Source organism: Cynocephalus volans, chromosome 18, assembly GCF_027409185.1.
Source record: "Cynocephalus volans isolate mCynVol1 chromosome 18, mCynVol1.pri, whole genome shotgun sequence".
Lineage (NCBI taxonomy): Eukaryota > Metazoa > Chordata > Mammalia > Dermoptera > Cynocephalidae > Cynocephalus > Cynocephalus volans.
Window position 1 is genome coordinate 13133715 of NC_084477.1, and position 20845 is coordinate 13154559.

At 42.3% G+C, this 20845-nt stretch overlaps 1 protein-coding gene across 1 annotated transcript in view; it reads right to left on the bottom strand.

Moving 5' to 3' along the window:
- ACTN2 (actinin alpha 2) overlaps window positions 1–20845 on the bottom strand; it is a 64141-nt gene that overhangs the window by 41420 nt on the left and 1876 nt on the right. The window contains exon 2 of the mRNA XM_063082707.1: window positions 36–150. Coding sequence (XP_062938777.1) covers window positions 36–150 — 115 coding nt within the window. The remainder of the gene's footprint in view (window positions 1–35; window positions 151–20845) is intronic.

Sequence of the window (20845 nt, forward strand, 5' to 3'; positions counted from 1 at the left end):
CATAAAAGTATAGGATTGGGCTGTGTAACACCAACCTGAGATGACTTCCAAAAGCAGCATGAGCTTAAGGCCATTCCTGAAGTCTTCCTCGATGTTCTCAATCTGGGTGCCAGCTTTCCTCAGGTGGGAATTGCACCAGGCAGTGAAGGTCTGCCACGAAAACCAAACAATGCTTAGCACAGGCCCATCAGTGGTCAGAGCCCCTCCTCGTGGACAGCACCTTACACATTCTGGGGAGTCTAAGAGGCCTGGGCTGGTCAGGCGTTCCAGAGGAAGCAGAATTGCATGGGAAGAACAACTGGAAACCCAAAGGTAAGATTTTAGTAAAATTTCCTCTTTAGAGACAAGAACTCACTTATGTGATATTCCAACCTGTGAAATGTTTGCCTTCGGTTAAAAGAAGTCAGCATGTTTACACCTATGGCTTTGCCTTCTGAAAACCTCTTACTTTGTAGGAAAGATGGACTAAATTAGGATGTGCTTATTCTGTGCATACAACAGTAATAAGCTTGCCTGCAGAACGGGTGAATAAATAACATTTAAAGAATGTTCTAGAGTAGAGGGTGGGTGATATTGTGTAGTAGAGAGGAGAAGAGAGGAGGGATCCATAGCTACTAATTAAATTATCTACAACCAGTTTATCTTGGATGAACAGGGTTTTAAACTAGTAATGAAATCAATTAAACAAATTTGCAGTGTAGTCAATTATGTAAAAAATAACAACAACAATAACCTCCTACTAGCATATTCCAGGTGCTGGGCTGAATCCTGGACTTCGAAGACGACTAGATACAACCTGGGAGCAGCTTACAGTCCAGCCACATTACAACGTCACTAGGGCAATCTTCAGCAGAAAACGGACTATAGATTAAGTCGTATCCAAAGTCATTCTGTTTATTTTTCAAGCTTCTTTTAACTTGGCTTCCACTTGTGCACTATTTCCTGCCAAAACCAGATTAGAAATGCTCCTGGCAGCTGCTGGCTAAGAATGCAAACTGTCCCCTCGTCTCACAACAGCTGCGAGGCTCAAGAATGAAGTGCCTGGCACGTTAAACTGGGGGCAGACGGGAGAAGAGCAGGGGACACACCAATAGGGCTTGAGCTTAAGATAAGAAAATCGACCTATCAAAAACAGACTGCTTCCAAGTGTTCATAAAAATGATCTTCCTGGGTAATAAAGAGGATTTTCAAATCGGACTAAGAATCACTCATTTCAAGAAATATGGGGATGGTATTAAATTCAAGGGCAAAAAGAAAAGGTAGGCATTTTCTTGGATTTACAGAAATAAATTTTACCCAGAGAGCCTAAACTGATAATTATTTCTCCTAAAGCACATCTAAACATCAGTCAGGTGTAAACAGAAGAAATCCATACCCAGTCGATGTGGTGGCCCCTAGCCACAAGTGGCTATTTCAATTTAAATGAATGAAAATTGAAATTAAACATTTAGCTCCTCGGTTGCACAAGCCACCTTTCAAGTGTTTGGAAGCCACCTGTGGCTTGTGGCTACTGTATTGGATGGTGCAGAATCATCAAAGAAAGTTCTATTGGATAACACTATTCAAAACAACTAAGTTTTGTTTTGGGGAAGGTAAGATTATTGTAAGAATCCATTATTTATTTATTTAAATATTAATTTTATATGTTTACGTCTTGAATAGATAATATATTTCCTTGGTTCAAAATTTAAAAAGGTATAAAGTGAAAAGCCTTCCTCTCACCCTTATACCCCAGCGACCCAGGGCCCTGCCCCAGAGGGAATGGGGTGGATCAGTCTCTTGTCAATCCCTTTAATGATACCTGCATTAACTAATGTGTTTCTGCATATAGAAACACACAGACACACTTTTTTTGGTTGTTATTTGGTCCATTTAATTCAAATCCTAGTATACACATGTTTCTTTACCTTGCTTTTTTTAACCCACTTAGAAAATATAACCTAGAGATCATTCTACATCAGTACAGATCATTCCTTTTCATGCCTGCATAGTATTCCATGGTAGCTTATATACCATACATTACATAACTAGTTCCCTATGGATGAACATTTAGGATGTTTCCACATAATTAAATTCTCACAGTAAAACAAAACAGAACAAAACAAAACAAAAAAACCCCTCAGGCCTCCTTTTCAGCAAGCAAAACTACTTCAAAGCATTTTGTTTGGTTTGTTTTTTTTTAAACTGACAATATTGAAACTAATTCTATACCTGATCTTTTGGAAAAGGCACATGAGAATAGCAGGTTGTGACAAAAAAAAAAAGTAATTGACAGATAATACAATGATACAAACATTTGTAGAATTGTTTTTATTTAGATCCTACTTGAATATGAGCAAAAATTGCTGGTGTAAATTACCATACCATGTTATCTTAGTAAGTCTCTTTATAATAAAAGTATCAGGAACACTTGAAACAACCCCAAAGCTGCTCATGAAATTGGTGCAAGCTTCCTGACCCCCACTATGCAATACTGAAAAATCTGTTTGATACTACCTTTTTATGGGTATACATACAATGAAGGTAATTTACCATAGGTAATTATTCAGTTGCACAAATCCAAAGAACAAATTTAATCTAAAAGGTGAATTTATTTAGTTGAGTTAATCCTAATGAAGTATCCCTGTCTTTAATGAGTATTCCTAAGAACCAACAAAGGTGGCAACCAACCAACTTAAGCACAGAAAAAGGACTCCAGCTGCTCTGTGATAATAGTTTGCAAAGAGGCCAGTACATCTGAAAAGGAATTTTAAGCTTTATTAGAATGTTTAATTTGTTTCCTATTTACTGTTTTAATTACCATGGCCTAGGGAAACTGTTTTTATATGTTTCCCATTTCTGTGAAGAGCCTGCTAACCATGGAGGAGATTAAAACCATAGCAACAACAAAACGCCACACATTATACCTTAAGACTTCTTTGTGGACTTCTTTGGTGTTTGAACAGCAACGTGCCTCTTTAAGGTCCATGGGAACTGAACCTTGGAGAACTCAAATGGGAATGAAGGTAGATCCAAGTGATTTTGGAGGCAGGGTCCTTGGTTTAAACCAGCTTACCAAGCCAGACGTCCTTTCTTGATGGAATTAGTGCTCTATGAACCGTACAGAGACCACTGAGGAAAGAGGTTGGTGTCTCCCCAACCCACAGCTCAGCCCAGAAGCTGCCCAGGCACATGTGAGATTCTCTGATCTCCTTTCTTGCTTCCCACTCAAACCTTCCTCTCCTGGAGAATGGTTTATTCTGCCTCTGTACCTAGTGATAAATACAAATGCTTTCAGCATCTCGAAAATGGGCACATAAAAAATGATTCTGGGGACCAAGATGGGAAACCACAAAACCACCTATCCCCAGAAAGGAAAGACAGATGTTTGTAGTCCTTCTAGTCCTCCAAAGACGCTAATACAAAGCTAAAGGAAAGAGTGTTCAAGTCACAGAGAGAAAATACAGACATGCAGTGGGAGACACTGTCTCAGTATGTCTATTCCTTAGACAACCGGAGCAAATACTAGAATCTCCCTCCTTAACATAAGGAATCACAACCCGTGAGTCACTGTCAGGATAGACACTCCTAGGCACAGACTGGTCTCCACGGCCTGCACAGGCCTTGCCTGGATACAGATGGGAACTTCACGCACATGGAGCAGAAGTACAGAGCCTGGAGCTCAGGGCCGTGTTCGGGTGACTTGCAGAAGCTGGCTTGCATGCAGTAAAACTGAGTGATACTTAAACCCTCAGCCATCTCTGCCTCTGTTATATTTCTGAACATGATCTAGAGGCCGAGAGAAGAGTATCAGTCTGAGGAACTTCCCAGGAACACCTGTTAGCAACAATGTTTAGTCCCATTCGGTGGCAGGAGAGGACATTCCATCTTTCATGAAGGACTTACTGGCAAAGTCCCTAGTCCACTGGAACACAAGGCTACTGCCTTTTGCAAAGTGGAATTGCACAGCAGGACAATCGGCACAATGTGTTTAATGGCAAAAAAAAAAAATACTTAGGTTCTTATTGAATTGTTGAGCTAAATTTGTGTTACTTGACTGCTATGCGTTCCTATTTGGTTTCTCTTTAAGTGAATTAAGCCTATAGCCATAACAACCTACATTGTAGACTATTCCATAGAAGAAAGGTAGAGAAGGGTTTTTTTTTGTCTTTTTCGTGACCGGCACTCAGCCAGTGAGTGCACCGGCCAGTCCTATATAGGATCCAAACCCACGGCGGGAGCGTCGCCGCACTCCCAGCACCACACTCTCCCGAGTGCGCCACGGGCTCGGCCCGGTAGAGAAGGTTTTTTAAAAAATGAGTTAAATCTGGGATTACTTATTCCTCTGACCACACACTTACCAAATTCCACCTGGAAGAGATTATTACCTGGGTACACGTATGAGGACAAAAAAAATCAATCACGAATCTGATGTGGTTCTCTGGATACGAGTCCATTTCATCTTTCAGTTAATTATCAATTCTCTTATCAGTAAGTTTCTAAGCCTGGGCTGGCTCTTGTAAGATTATCTGTTCAATCTTTACCATTCCATTTTCTCCAAACAAACATTGTGGCAGCACATCTGTAAATTATGCTTCTTGACCCAGCTTCTTCTTGAATAATAACTACATAAAATGCTCATTTCAGGTCCCATTTCCTACATAAAATACTCATTTCAGGTCCCATTTTCTGAAATGGAAACTCATCACAGACCTGGGGCTTTTCTGAATGAAATGAACTGGGGGGTCTGGGATAGTCAGGCAGACTCGCAGCTTGAAGGTCGAGGGAGGCAGACCTGATAACCTTGAACTTCTAAACCCACCAGTTACATGACAGCACTGTCAGGTCAAAAACGGGATGGGGCACTGTCAGAGTGTTCTAGGATTTTGAGGTGGCATAGCATTTTTACTTCCCTCAGGGAGTCAAGATGTCAAGAAGCCCACTGTCGATTCCGAGCCTCCCTGACACTTGTCGTGGGGTGGGACAACTGAGCCCCCTGGTAAAGCAGCAGCAGCAGCGGTCCCCAAGGCAGGGATGGGGTGGGGGTGGGGTGCGCCAGCCCGCAGTCATGGCTCAGAACTCAGATTCTATTTCTGACTCTGACACCAGGCAATTATTTGTCCTTCAATGTCCTGATGCTTCCCCAGCCATAAAAAAGAAATAGTCATTGTCAAGATCAGCTTTATGAATAGTTCAGGAGGTTATCAAGAGAGTAGGCTGGCCAACAGTGTCAGGGTGTTCCAAACACTCTCTCACATACAACCACTGAAAACCACAACTCTGTTAAGCTGATCATCTAAAAATGCCCCATTTATTTTTCTATTCACAACGACCATTTTAATAGTGTCATCTTTTCCACTTCACAAATTCCCAATTTGCCAAGATTGCTTTTAATTGCTTTCCCGGTTCTTTCCAAATATTGGGAAAGGGGACTCTAGAAAGCTGAAAATGTTTTAAATTTTTCAGTTAAGGTGGGAGAGGAAGGTTGGCACTGTTTCCCTGCAGTAAATGTGATTCCAGCTTTAGCATTAAGAGACTCTGCCCTCATGGAGAGTAGGTGGCCCAACTCTCTCTGAGACGGTGGAAATTCCTGCAATCCACGTGTCTGGCAAAAGCGGACCCGACTGGTCACCACAAAGGCCCCAAAGGCACACACATCCCACAAGGAGCTGTACTGGGTGATCCTCACAAATCCTATGACGTCCCAACCAGTGGGCCACTCCAGAATCACAGCAGATGCCAGCAGCGTGACCTTACATTTAAATATTCAGACACGCAACCATCTGGAAAACATTGAGACAGTGTTTCTGCTGGTGTCTACACTGACATCAAGGAAGTTCTCCAGACCCAAAAGCCATTCACAGAGGTGACTAAACTTTTATCCTAATGAAGACTGAATAATCATCTGACTTTGAAAACATTCCAAACCCTTAAGGCTACCAAGTGCCCAGGTATACCTTTCCACTCTTCATGCAACCTTTTCAAAATGTAATCAAAGCAAGAAGTAAGGATCTTGCATATGTGACAATCACCGGATGTCTTGGAAGTCCACTTGGGGCCCTGAGGGTCTCATAACTTACATAACCAGGCACCTAACTATGCAGTGGGCAGTCCTTTTTCTTCCACCCACAAAACTTAGTCTCTAAGATCCCATTAGATAACATGGCATGCGACAACTCGGTTTAGCAATTCCTGAGAAAGGGCAGCCCTTAAATCTGAAGTCTGGCTTTGTGACCCGCTTGGTGTCCAGTGTGGGCAAGTCAGCTTAATGCTCCACGGTTTATTTCTACCTCTAAGGAATGCACTATTAACCTAATTCAACTAGATTGCTGTGAAGTATGATGGATTATAAGAGACCAGAAAATATTTTGCAAATGCCATAGAAACACAAAAGAACAGCGATCCGTGATGGCAGTTCAAAGAAACTTGAGGTGCTTTGGGATTTAAACTGAAAGAGAATTAAGTCATTCCAGAATCTTGCTCAGCTGGGGCAAGATCGCTCAGAAAAATAAAAGCCTACAGTCACGATTTAAGCCTACTCGAGCATAGGAGATACTCTGCCTCCAATAACTACGGATAAACATGCTGTTGCTTAGCACAACTCACAGAACGTTGCTGTACAGACAGAAAGGGGATACAAGAGGGTCTGTGATCCAAGAATCCAGAATGCTGCCAAGTCTTCATCTTTTCCAGATTTATCACAAGTATTCACACCACCATTCAGAGAACAGAGTATCATTAGCATATCTAACTTCCCCTGTGTAGAAAGAGTTCAGAACAACAGTTGTTGCCAGTGGGGGTAAAAATATTTTGCCTAGGCAATTTTTTAAAAAGTGTATTCCTAAAGGACAATTAAAATAATGGGCTACATTTGAAATCAGGACCTGGTTTGTAATACACCAGATACAAAGAGCCACTGCAAAAGACAGACCCACACTGGCTTCCCCGGCTTTGATATGCCTGCACACCTACATATAATGAATCAAAGACCCAAAAATGAACACAGCAGCTTCTGACCCTGCCTTACTTGCCTCCACATCCCCAGGGAACCCAAGCACCCAGTACGTGCACCTGCATACACACACAGAACCAGGACCCGTTCAATCTTCAAAACTTCAAAGTTTAAGTGGCAATGATCTCAGTCATAAATAAATCAGAACCTCAACAGTACCAACAAGCTGTTTTTAACTTGAGTTCCAAGTATACAGATAAAGACAAATGCAAGTACCTAAAGACAAGGTCAGAGAAAAAAAGAGAGACGGCCTTTTTTTTCTGTTGATTCACCTCCAACAAACTCTGCCTGCAAGCAGGATTCAAGATCTTTCTATCTGATGCGTTAGTAAACTTAATGATCTCAAATTAAGGGATCGGAAAGCCCATAAACAACTCCAGAGTCTTCCAAGGTACCATCACCACCACTATTTGAACTTTCTAAGAAATGTTGGTAAAAGTGTCACACAGAGAAGCAGGGATCTTTGTTTTGTGTTCTGGCCAGTGGCATTTAATAATTATTTGTTGACTAAGATCTTATTTGTCAGACTTTCTGGGACAGATCAGAAAGGACAGCAATCAGAGTTTTCTGAATCAGAAAAATAAAAAAGACCAAGAGGCTTAAAAAGTATATATCTGCTCTCAAGTTCCAGGTTGGTAAAAACTATTATCCTGTCAAGCTTAACTATAGGATCCTTAAATGTTAAGAAAGACTCTGTCATCTTGCAGAAAGAAAGAGAGAGAAAAAAAAGAAAGTTGCTTGCAAAAATAGCAGGCAACCTCATGGCTGAGGGTATCTAAAAATAGAACCAGGCTAATGGATGACACTTTAACTGGGGAGGTTAAAGATGGTTCTCCCAGCACTTGAAAAGATAGTCTTATCCAGGTCTGGTTTTAATCAGAAATTCTGAACTGTGAATTCCAGGCTTCAGCTGCCAGGCTCACAAAACTGACTTCCATTTAGTCCATGGGCTGTTCAGAATACGAAAAGAAAGGTCCTGAGCTCTGAGACTGTGTAACAGAGGGAAAAATGCCTTTCAGGTTTTTCAACAGCCAAATCTAGCTCAGACTAATTGTGGTTTGAGGAGTGAGCTCTCTGATATGTGGAATCTCCTCCCTACCTTCCAGAAAGGATGGGACAATTTAAAGCTATGGAATTCAGAAAGGAGAAATGGCTAACAAGGCTGCTTTATATTGGGAAAAATCTGTGCTCCATGGGAAATCTGTGCACGGTCATAGCACCCCTTCCATACACTTCTATAGCTCTGAGGTCATAGACAACCGAGGGCAAGGCAAACTAAATCTGTCTACGTGCAAGTGAATTCAGTCCTGCAGAGAAGACCCTTCTCCTTTCAAAGAAGGAAGTTTACCTCCACTTGGATATTCCTGATGTACAAATGTGTCTGTTTTTCAGATGCTCTTCCAGACTGGTTGTGACGTCTCACCGGTTTTCTCATTAATGAGTTAAATAACACCCTTAAAACATATTCATCTTTATATTTGCATGGGAGTCATGATATTACTTTTATTTGAAATGTGTCTCTTAATACATAAGTTTGTCTTTCTTCTAGAAAGAGGCCAACATTCCAATAAGCTGAAACATTCACTATTCTGATCTAACTTTTATGGATATCGATGAAGACAAATAGTAATTGAAACACAAGAATGATACACAGAGCTAACTGAAGTCTACGATTTGCTGATCTGCAATGACAGTGAAACTGACAGCTGTCTGCAGTAGAGGCTCGTTGCATTCCTTGTCTATGTCAGACACTCCATTTAAAACCCAATATGTGTCCCCATGTCCCCTCTTATACTGATCACCATAAATAATACCGGATCTGGGTTGAATTATTTAGCATTTTTCTCTCCTTCTTCAAGATCTTATATTTATCTAGAAACTGAAGTATTTCCATCTGTTGACTTCCTCCCTGCTCAAGAATATTTCCTACAAACATTTTATTACCACTTACAGTAGTCCTTAGTACTCATTCTCCTAATTCTTGCTTTTCAGCTGCAATTACTCATTACCTCTCTCTAATCCTCAGAGTGAGAGTTCAGCAACAGAGTAAGGACACGAAACGTCTATGAGCTCTGGATTCCTGGCGCTAGTTTGCAATCCGTGCAAGCTCTCCTTCAACTCCAAGCGGTGTTTTAAAATTCTTGAAACAAAATTTTAATTATAAAAAAAAGAAGATATAGCATTCTCTCTTCTAAAGGAGGGTTGACAAATGATCTTCATGAACGATCCCCCCCCCTCCACCAGCACCCATTTTAACTGCTAAATCCAAAGGAGCTAAGACTAGAAATATGAAGATTCTTCCCAAACTATTTTAGGGCCAGAAGCATATGTTAAAACAAATCAAATATCAAGTCTAAGTCATTTTTGCTTTAAAAGGTAAAAAAAAAAAAAAAAAAAAAAAGCAGTAAGCTTAAGAACCACACGAAAGTTACTGGTGTCTGGCCATCTAAGCTTAGAGATTCTCAGAGCTGGGAGCCTGGCTTAGCCACCCGCCACCCGCTGGGTGTTCTGTGGGCTCACCCCTACCCTCCCCCTCACCTTCCCCCAACCCTGCCCCAAGCTGGCACAGACTATGTGGAGGATTCCTTCGGGGACTTTCTGGTAAGCAGCCCTATTAAGGCTCCCAACAACCAGACTTACATATGATTGATCCTGAGCTGTGCTTGTCAAAATAACTTGTTCCTTTAGAGCCTAGGTAATTACATGCAAAATGTGTCTCCATGGTAAGGCATGCTCAACTGTTGCTCAGTTTTAGGCAATAGCAACACTTTTTGCACTTCCACTATTCTCTGTTGGAGGGTGAACCCAAGCTTAAAGAAAAGCACACTGATGCCCCACCCCCACCCTCACCCCACTCCCGCCCAGCCCCTCTGGCAACTGGGGAAGCAGCTTGTACTCCACAGACAACAAAATAAATATTCTTTAATTCAAGTTCACCACACTGTTACTATTTTCAGGGACCCAAATAAATGGCTGCCTACACAGAGGGATGAAAGTGTGCATTTAGAATGAAAGAGCTTTCTGCAATATATCATAATCTCTGCACTGGTGTCCCGGAACAGAGCAGAATTCTAAGTAAGGAAAGCCCACAGGCAGGTACATCTACAGCTTTCCTCTACATATGGGGAAAAGACCGGCTAACATATGGGTAAAAACAAGAAAGCTAGATATTTCCAAAGTTCCTGCTGAATCTACACCGGAGGGAACCAGGCTGGAATTTCCTCTATCAAGAATTCTTCCCTAAGGCTCAGGCCGACTAGAAAGTGTTCATGAAAATATATGATAAAGTCTTTGCATCCTGAGCCATTTCAGACAATTATATATTATAGTGTAAATACATCAATACATATAGTGCATGCTTCTGTACTATAACATAAAGTGATCTAGTAGGCATTATGGCAAAATGCTAGGCTAACTGGTGTTCTAGGGGTTGTGACATTTTAAAATTTCCTACCTATATATTCTACAATGAACATGTATTCCTTATGCAGTCATTTAAAAATATCTCTTGAAAAAGCAATTCGGGAAAGCATATACAATTTGTTAGCCTAGATTCAAAAACGATTTGATTTCCCCTTCCCTGGTTATCTGGAGTCATGCTAGTTAGCTTTATTTCATTCATTTCCATACCCCTAACTGGGAGGTGGGCAGACTACTTAAATTGGGTATAATCCAGCAACCCTAGATTTCTGAAGCTAATTGCTTAATGAAGTGCTACTTCAAGATTTTTTAAAGTTTCACATTAAAATCCCTATTTTAATATCAGGTTTTAAAATCCTAGTGGAGAAGGTACACACTGTCCAAGTTCTAGAACCACAGAAAAGGAATCCTTTGGAGTCCTTAATATCTAGTTACCCATAAACCAGTTACAGCAATAGAACTCACTGTCACACACCAGATATTTCTGACATGATTTTTTCTGCTTCCCTCGCAAGTCCTTAAAGGACTCTCACGGTGACAGCCCCACCTGTGTCTCATTACAGAAATAAGGGCAAATGTTATGTGAAACGTGACTGTATCGCACAGTAAATATATTTATCACTATTTCACTCCCAGATTTTCAAATGTCTGGACATAAAAATAAATCCTTACCATTCGGAGAAACGACTTAAACTGTCAGAAGAACAAATCTAGAGACCTGACTTTGGTCACTGGTTCAGATATTTAAATAACCGTTTAACTCTTAGTCTTCCAGATGTGCAAAATAAGTATCCTTAATGCCTAGCACATATTAATATCAAGTTGTCTGAAGTGTAAGTCTATATATTTATAAAACCATATACATAGCATATAAAATCCCAAAAGTATAACCGGGATGCACCGATACTTGCATTTTTAAACAGAGACAGGCCAGTGCTTTGAGAAAAGACATTACTGTCCTATGTATAAACTACTTGGGTCCCAGTATTAGTTTATCCTTCCATGAGGTGGCCCTGGGTATCTCCTCGGAACAGGGTTACCGTAGTTTCTAGTCTAACCTGGGCCTCATCAGAGAGTCAAAGGAGGCGCTATTTATAATCCCTCCAGGGCACAGCCACGAACTGGGGTTGCCCTGGGCAAACCTGCAGGTCAGGCCACCCCACCTCTAAAATTATTCCACCCTCCACCCCCAGGTCCTGATGGAATGAACAGAGGTCCTGAGAGACAGAGTGACTTGCCCAAGGTCACAGGGCTGCTGTGATGCTCCTCACACAATCTCTCATTGTTCAGGGTTGAAATGAATCCCACATGGAAAGAGGTGGCCCAGAAAGGCCTTGTGCCTGCACCTTCCTGCAGATCACTTTTCTGGGGCCACCTTGGCAATTCACACATCTCAGAGGGTGAGGGCCTGCTCTGGGTCTCAATAAAATCCCTGGAAGCAGGCTTGGCAGGACAGCCCCTAAAAATAACCTTTCCTGAAGAACCTTTCCAGTGTCTGTTCCGCATCTTCCTCCAGCTGTACTCCGGGGGTGGAGAAGCAAACGCTGATGCACGGTATGGAACTGATCACCCTCAGAAACCATGCCACCTCCTGTCCCAACTTAAGATCACCACTCAAAGCAGCAACAGCGACAGTCAGGGGAGCTGCGAGGGGGCTAGAGCAACAAACCTACAGAAGGGGGGGTCAGCACGTAGGATCAGCGTGCGGCAGGGGGAGGGACATCCCTCCTCGCAGCCTGTGTCCTGTGGGCCCTGGCATTCCCCATGAGCACATGCTGTGGTTCATCACCTGCATTTGCAGGATGGTAAAGGCCTTGCATCTGCCCAAACGCTTTCTCAGCACGATTCCTTCTTCCCCTGTTGGGCCTGAAATTCACCAGAATCAGACAATAGGGTTAGTGTCTCAGAAGGGTCACCTTTAATGTATCAGTGGTCCCTGGAACGGCAGGTCTTGGGAATCTTTAGTTTTTAGGGACAGACCATTATGATGTTAAGAGCATGAGAAATCCTTATGAGAATTTGGGGTGTGTGGAGGGGTGTACAGGTGGGCAAGGGGAGGCCAAGGTGGGGGGCAGGGCAGGAAACTGGGGCCTTGGGATGAGGCGGAAGCTCCAAAATGGGAAAGCAGCAAGTCCTCATCAGCCTACTGGGCAGTTTTGCTTTGTGTCAGTTTCTTGTTAACCATAAAAACTTCTTTCCTTTTTCATATTGGACACCCGCTATTTGTTACACTTGGCTTTTCCTCGGCCAGCTGGGTTCAGAGGGATTCCTTATATTCTCTCTGCATCTATGTGTTTGGAACTTTCCATAATAAGAAGTTAAATAAAGAAGAGAAGAGTGTGATTTTTTTTTTTTTCTTTGCAGCTGGCCAGTATGGGGATCCAAACCCTTGACGTTGGGGTTATAAGGCTGTGCTCTAACCAACTGAGCTAACAGGCCAGCCCATAATTTTTTGCTATTTTTTTTTTTTTAATGTAAAAAGGGAGTTGTTGGTGTTGTCATTTCCCAGTGTGTTGGGTTCAGTCTCTGTGGAGCTCTGATCTCAGAGCACGTCCCCACACACAAAGACATGGAGCCTGCAGGAGGAAGACCCAAATACACACTCTTGCTTTGGAAAGTCTCATTTTCCAGCTCCCAAAGGGAGTTAGTTGGCTCAGATACTGAGACATCCTGAACTCTGGCTTCTTTTGGAACTGAGTCAGACATGCCAGCAGTTAATTCCAAAGTCGTGCCCCTCGTGGCATGTCCTCTGAAACTCTGAGAGGTTGACTTGGCTTTTGCTGTGGTCCAAGCAACTGCTAGGGCTCCACTTGGAAAAACCTTTGAGTGACAACGTGTACCATGCCTCGGAATTCCGTTTCTCCCTCTCATCAGATGTTCCCACTTGTACCCGTGTAGAAATTAAAAATACACAAGCACACAGCCTTCCACAAAGGCAGGAGGTGTTTGAGAAGTGAAAAATTAGGAATACGGAATCCAGGTGTCTGCTCTGGGTTGTTGGTTACAGATCTGAGCAGAAAGCAACAAAAACTGAAAAAGTTTAGTGGTTAAAAGCGTGGCCTTTAGAATTAAGTCGCCTGGATCTGAAACCCAGTGCTACTAATTATAGACCAAAATTACGCAATAAAATAATTAGCATTTCCGTTTTTAAAAAAATTCCTATTATGAGACAGAACTGTCTTCAGAATGCTTATTTAAAATTTATTTATTTTTTGCGGCTGGCTGGTAAGGAAGGGGATCTGAACCCTCGACCTTTGTGTTACAACACCACGCTCCAACCAGCTGAGCTAACCGGCCAGCCTTGTCTTCATAATTGAGATAAAATTCTGTGTGCATTTTCCAGCTACCACTTCCCCACCCTCAACCACCATAGGAAAGTTGCTTAACTTCCCTAGCTAAAAAATAAGGATAATAATAACTCATCTCTCAAGGTTGTTGTGAAGACAGAATCAAATAATATATATGGTTAAAACAGTACCTGGAAATTCTCAATAATAGTTGCTTGCCTGCTTTACATAGCGAATAGTTTGGGAAGCTAGGAATGAAATACCAAAATCCTCCCCCGTTTTTTTTTTTTTTAATCCACAGGCAAAAATCCATATATTAAAGTATCACTTTTACAGCCTGATTAAAATATTTTTTGGTTTTGGGGTTATACTGAAAAAAATTATAACATCCTTCTGCCCCAGAATCTAACATAAAATACCAAAGTATGCAACAAAATAATCAGCCATCCCATATTTCATAAAATTGCAATAAGAGAATAGAAACACGGCAGTCTGTAAAATGTAAAATGCATGGTTTGCATTTTTCCAACTAACATCTCTCTCCCACACCACAGCCCAACCTGACCCTCCCCTGGACTCCTAACTTCCCTCAAAAATATATTTGTTTCAAAATAGAAAAATGTTACTCTCTATGGCTAATCTCTAAGCTGACTCTCTGTATGTGACTTTTAGCATTTTCATGACTGATATTCTCTAACACCCAAAATACCTATAATAGTTTTTAAAACCTAAAATAAAATACCTAAATGAGGACAATAATTCATTTCATTTCCTTAATTTTATATATGATAAAATAGAAAAAGAATCTATCTTGGAATTAAAGTCTACATTTGCATGTTAAGATGAAACAAATCCTATTTTTTTTTCAGTAATCCTCACAAATTTTCAATAAAGTCATCCTCAATAAAGCCTAGCATTGGCCATTCCAAGTGCAGAAGGGTTTTATGTCACAGACGTCAGCATATCATCCTAAATAATGTCTTATCACTTTTTGCTTCCTTTGAAAGTATAACTTGTCTCATGAGCTAAAAGATATCCCATTCCACAGTGCCAAAGCCCTGGGTTTCTGTCCCAGCAAGTAAACCTACTCAAATGTCAGATTCAAGCTGATGGGCAAAGTTCCAGTGGAATACCAAGGTGAGATTTCTCCAGAAAGAAACTCAAACCACTGGACAGTTAAGTGGGTCCAAGTTGTCTATTTCATGCACATTTCCACCCACAGAAGCGAGGCTTCCACATTCAGTCAATGTCACCGCTTCCTCTAAGAGTCCTCTTTTTTTAGCCCACCTCAACTTCCACGACACCCACCCCACCTCAGAGCAAGCATCACCTAGATGAGGATAGCCCCTATGCCCAAATCTCTCACCTTGACCTTTCTCCTTAATAATTCCATTGGATATCAAGCCTTCAATCGAAATCTCACATTTTTAATTTCAACAAAACCCAACAACCCCTTTATTTCCCCAAATGAATGCCAAAGGCTTGAGAGAGAAGTCTAGAAATGATTAGAATGTAGTTTTCCAGCCTGGCTATTTTGTGGTATTGGGCAAGGACCTCAAATACAGTGAGACGATCAAGGTAAAGAGGTTTTCTTGGGTTGGACTGCAGAAAATTACAATTTTTCATGGTCAGCATTGAGAATTTCATATTATTCCACCTAATATAAGGGCACTCCAAAAAGTTTGTGGAAAAATTAATATTATCTTCCAATTCTTGTACATATAAAATATCTCAAAATCATAATACAAGGGTTTACCCCCTAGCAAAATAAATAAATAAAACAAGGCAGATCAAAGTCATGCTAACTTCTCGGACTGGGACTCGGCATGTGTCAATACTGCACAGGCCAATTCCTCGCCAGGATGACACACGGTCTTCAGAATCACCTGGACAAATTCTCCATTTTCCATTTCCACTCTTGGGAAGCATACCACGTCTTCAAAAACAATTTTTTCCCATGTTTTCTACACAAAACCACAAATTTAATTTTATACTTATCCAAATCATAAATGAATTTGGAATTTTCCTTATTAAGTGGGTGAAGGTTTTTAATCCAGCAAAAACAATCACTTCAAATCAACTTAAGGCTACCAGACTTTTTTTCATCAATACGGTGACACATTTTAATATAATATAAATAAATCTGTATGTATGATTTTTTTTTAATTCCAAAAGCTCTAAATTCCAATTTAAAAAAAAAATGAGCAGCTTATCCATGAAAGCTGAGTCCTATTTTTTTTTTTTTTTTTTTTTATAAAGATGACCGGTAAGGGGATCTTAACCCTTGACTTGGTGTAGTCAGCACCACACTCAGCCAGTGAGCGAACCGGCCATCCATATATGGGATCCGAACCCGGGGCCTTGGTGTTATCAGCACCGCACTCTCCCGAGTGAGCCACGGGCCGGCCCGAAAGCTGAGTCTTAAAACAAGAATCAAATCAGGGAACTTTATCGTTTTAGAGACATGAGAAAATACTTTGAGGAAACATTTGAATAACAAGGAGGAGTTGGAGTTAATACATATACAGCTCAAGGAGTTATAAAGATGGTAAAAAAAATTTAATAACGTTAAAATTTTTTAATTAAAAAATCAATTGCACCAATTTTTTTTCAGAAATATGATTTCTAATTTCTTCATTCAGCACGTGAGTGCAGACTTGGTATGTGCCCAGTGAAGAGTGGCTCCTTATAGGGGAGACACGCAGAGCACAAGCGACCCGCATTCTAGAAGGCAGACCTTGCCAAGGAGCAGTGCAGAATGCAGAACCCCCCGGGTGAGTGGTGCAGGCAGGGCCTATGTGCAGGTAGAGAAGCAAGTCAGGTGCAGACAGGGGCACCTGCCAGGGTGGGATGTTAAAGAATGTGCAGGGGAGTGGACTGGTGGCCAGGGGCAGGCTCAGGCCGGCCTCACACCCCCTAGAAGAGGTCTGAACTCTCTCCAGAAGGCAATGGAGACCACAGAGACACTGTAAGCAGGAAAATACCATGGCCAGGCTGTCTTATGAAGATCATTCTTGAAGAAAAGCCTGAAGACAAGCATGACCCATGGCAGGTGACCAAGCAGGAGGCCGCCACCTGCAGCAGGCAGGGGTTACAGAAAGCCTGACACCTCCAAGTACACACACAAGGAGAGGAAGGGGCAGGGTCCCAGGGATTCCCTGGGGGTGGGTAACTGATTGGCTGTGGTGTGGGACAGAGGGAGGCCCCTGGGGTAACCCCAGGTTTCTGGCTTGGGCGCCTGGGAGGGAGGTTTCCATTCTCAGTGACAGGGAACCCAACAGGGGGGTGCTCTGGGATCCTCTTTGCTTCCCTTTACCATCCTGGCTGAAGGGGGTGCCCCTCCTCTGTGCCTCTCTGACCTTTTGTCTCTTGGACTAGGCTGTGAGCTCCTTAAGGGCCAGCGGGGTGGTGTCAACCCGGTTCTTTCTTGGGGCCCCAGGCAAGGCCATCATAAATATTTGCCAAATGCAGGAGGGAACGAAAGGTCATGCTTATGCTCCACTAACATTTTGCTCCTCCATAAGGTGCAGGTAAAACACCTTCTAGTTTCCAATCCCCCAGACTGGGGTGGGGGAGGGGGCGGAGAGCAGGTGCACAGATATGTCTGTACAGAGCATTTTCCGCGGACTTCTTTAGAAAGGCCAAATTCTTGCACTTAATATTTTCCTTCTTTTGAAACCTGTCCAACATCGTAGTTAGCAAGCTTTCCCCCCCATCTCTGCTTTCTGTTCTCTCTGGAAGGATCACAGCACCGTTCCCAGGGAGACGGCAGTGCAGGGGGGCTGTCCTCGGCGTGTTCTGCACGGGCGCCCGGGCGCAGCGCGGCCCCCACCCCCTGGAGCTGCGCCCTTCCTGTAGGTGTCTCCAGCTGCAGCACCCGACTGCAGGCCCTTCTGACAGTTTCCTGAGGCGGCATCAATTAAGTCTCCCAGCAGAGTCCTATTCCGCCTCCCATGTGCATGGAAAATCTTATTTCCGGCTCCAGTCTTTTACTTGGTGAATTAGGCTGCCGGGGTGGGACAGACCCCAGGACACATCACAGTGCCCAAGACAGGATGCCAAGACCAGGCATGATTTTTCCACCTTATAACTCCTGCACCATGATTCTCCGCAGCACATTGTAAACAGCCCCTCCAGGGACTGAGGTTTCTGAGGACTCACAGGATAGTCTGCCTTTACCTCGTCCTTTGCACTCCTGCCCCATCTAGAACTTTCTCTGGCCATCACAGGCCATCAGGCACTCCAGCCCTCCCTCCGAGCAATGGCCCCACAGACATGGTGCTCATTTCCCTGCCCTGAAAATGACACATCCTGTAAATGTTTAGCTTCCCATCCAGAAACAGTCTCATTAGTTTGTTACCTGTCAATACCACCGTCTTGAGTTTTAAGTCCAGGAGCTCCAAGGGAGAGGATCACATCTACTTAATTAGATTTATACAACGGCCCATGGTGGAACAACATGTGGCTATTTAATACTTTTTATAATCCCTCCTGGTCACTCTCGAATTGATGGCTTTCTCGCCACTGCTTCTGTTGGCCCCTCATTCTAATCCTCGCCACTAGAGTCCCATAATGGGCTTCTGCCTAGGTCCCCAAGCTTCAGGCTCCTGTCCACTTGGATTTACCCTGCTAACAATTCCTCTTCCTCCTCTCTACTCAGCCAATATTTAGTTATTACTTAAATAAAGACCCAACTCAAGTTCTACTGTCTTATAAGCTCTTTCCTCCATATTAACCTCCCACAATGATTTCCCTTATTTGACCTCCTATAATGTTTATTCCTTATCCAAGCACCTGGCACGCAATAGGACACCATTTCTCATGTTCTACGTGTCCCAGTGTGTCAATCCTACCTTTAAAAGTACATCAGGGGAGGGGACACGGGAAGCTAGTGTTTCATGGGGACACAGTCTCAGTTTGGGAAGATGGAAAAGTTCTGGAGACGGATGGAGGTTGAACAATAAAGTGAATGCCTGTAATGCCACTAAATCGTACACTCCAAAATGGTTAAAACGGTACATTTTATGTTACGTATATTTCATCACAATAAAAAATATATATCAAAGTCAACAAGGACCAAATCTTTTGCCTCATTATCTCTCACAATCCAAGCATAGTGCTGACTGCTATTAGACCACCCAATAAAATGAACAAATATCTGCAGTACAAGAATAATAATAATATTGGAACATTGAAGCCCCTTCCACATAAGTCACTTTCACCACCTGATCCAGATGAAACCCTGTGCGGTAAGAAAGACAGGAATTCATCTTATTTTATAAATGAATGAATTGAGACTCGAAAGTTTAGTGACTCACCTGCGGTCAAATAGAGGGTACCAGGCAGAGCTGGGATTCATCTGTGTCTCATGAATCTGAGAAATTTTTACATTTTTCTTTTTTGTTTGTTAACTGTTCACTTTGCTGAAACAATCAGTGCCTTTTCTACAGGGAAAAATTCATGCAGGATTATGTTTCATGAGGCAGGAGGAGCCTTCACCTGGTGCCTTCAGTCAGCAGCTGCTCCCTGCAGAGCACTAGCAGGGCAGCACGCAGGCTCCCGGGCTCTCTGTTTAATCCTGACCCTGCTGGCAGCTGCTGGGCACACACATCCTTCCCTGTGCCTGATCCTACATGGCAACATGTGAGCCTGCATGGTGAACTGGCAGGAGGTGCTCCAAGGTGAACAGGGCCACCTAAACTGCCAGGAGTACAGAAGAACTTTAATTTCTTTAGGGACTGTTAAAAACTCTTAGAAAAGTTTATTGATCATCTTGCCATATACAGATTAAAAATGTAAGGGCCCTTCACATATGGAACGCGTATTTCATTTCCTTAAAAGGCCTGTTCTAGCCTCCCAGCGTGGCTTTGGAGCATGCTGTGCTTGCGTAGATAGCACACATAGTCAGCATTGCTGTTCTGAGAGTCACCTTGCAATTAGGCTGCAGTTGAGGTAAAGGCTGAATGTGTTGCTGGTTCCAGGAGAAGCTTGATTCTAGACCCCGAAGCTCTAGATGTTTCAATAGTCCACTGAAGGGAGTCCTAGTTACTTGGAAATCGATAGCCCCAGACTGTGTCCTACATGGTAAAACATTCTCTGTAACTCCCGGAGTAAGCCTCATTATTTCAGTCTTTTTGGCATAGTATGACTATTTGAAATATTGGATCTATAACGCTGCAACTATTTTAAATATTGGATCTATAACAATGCAGGAGTTTCACTTTTACCCATGAGTTGTATGAAGTACGGTACACTATTCTTTCTAGAAAATATAAATATTCCTAGCCCTATTAACTAAACACACCCTTGAAAGATGAAGTGGGCACACTGAAAAGCCTATTCACACTTACGCTAAATCTAATGTCTTCTGGATTACCCCTTTTTAGAAAAAGCACTACGCTTTTACTAAATCCTTCTGCAGCAAGGCATTCCACATGAGAGAACAAGGGTCACCATGGCCATGTGACTCTCTGAACTGTGGCTATAATTAGGCATCACATCCATTATAACGCTACAAACGTCACCATGTGCTTCCAGCATGTGTTGACAGATCTCATACCCAGCATATCACTGAAAATGGCAAGTGTGGAGAAGGGAGCCCACAATAGAAACAATGGCATTTTACCCTTGTCCTGTTCCAACAGTTTGTCTCACCGGACATAAATAGAGACCATTGCTCTGGCTGCACTGAGCTCACAGATTAGTATTATTTCACTGACTTGAGCAGGTTCTATACCAAAAGTAGAAACAGAGAAATCTAGATCTGTTTAGATCTTTTTCCTAATGTATTTGTGGGCTCCCTGTCCTCCATCTACAACACTCAAACTATCTAAAGAAAAACTAAAAAGAATTCTCACTTCGTAGCATTATTTTGAACTGGGATCAGGAAGTACGTTGGGTTAATATGCTTTACTTCAAGTGCCATACAATCATAATAATCTAGTCACATAGGAATCCCAAATCCCCAAAACTTACAATGCCATTTATCAAAAATATTGCAAATCCGTTAAAATATTAAATATGGCAGAAGATTTATGTCTATGTGGACTCTGGAAACTGACATTAGCACAATCCCGCTATTATACTGTACGTTTTAAAGATCAACAGAAACCATTGTGATTAGACAATTACTTTCAAAAATGATGGG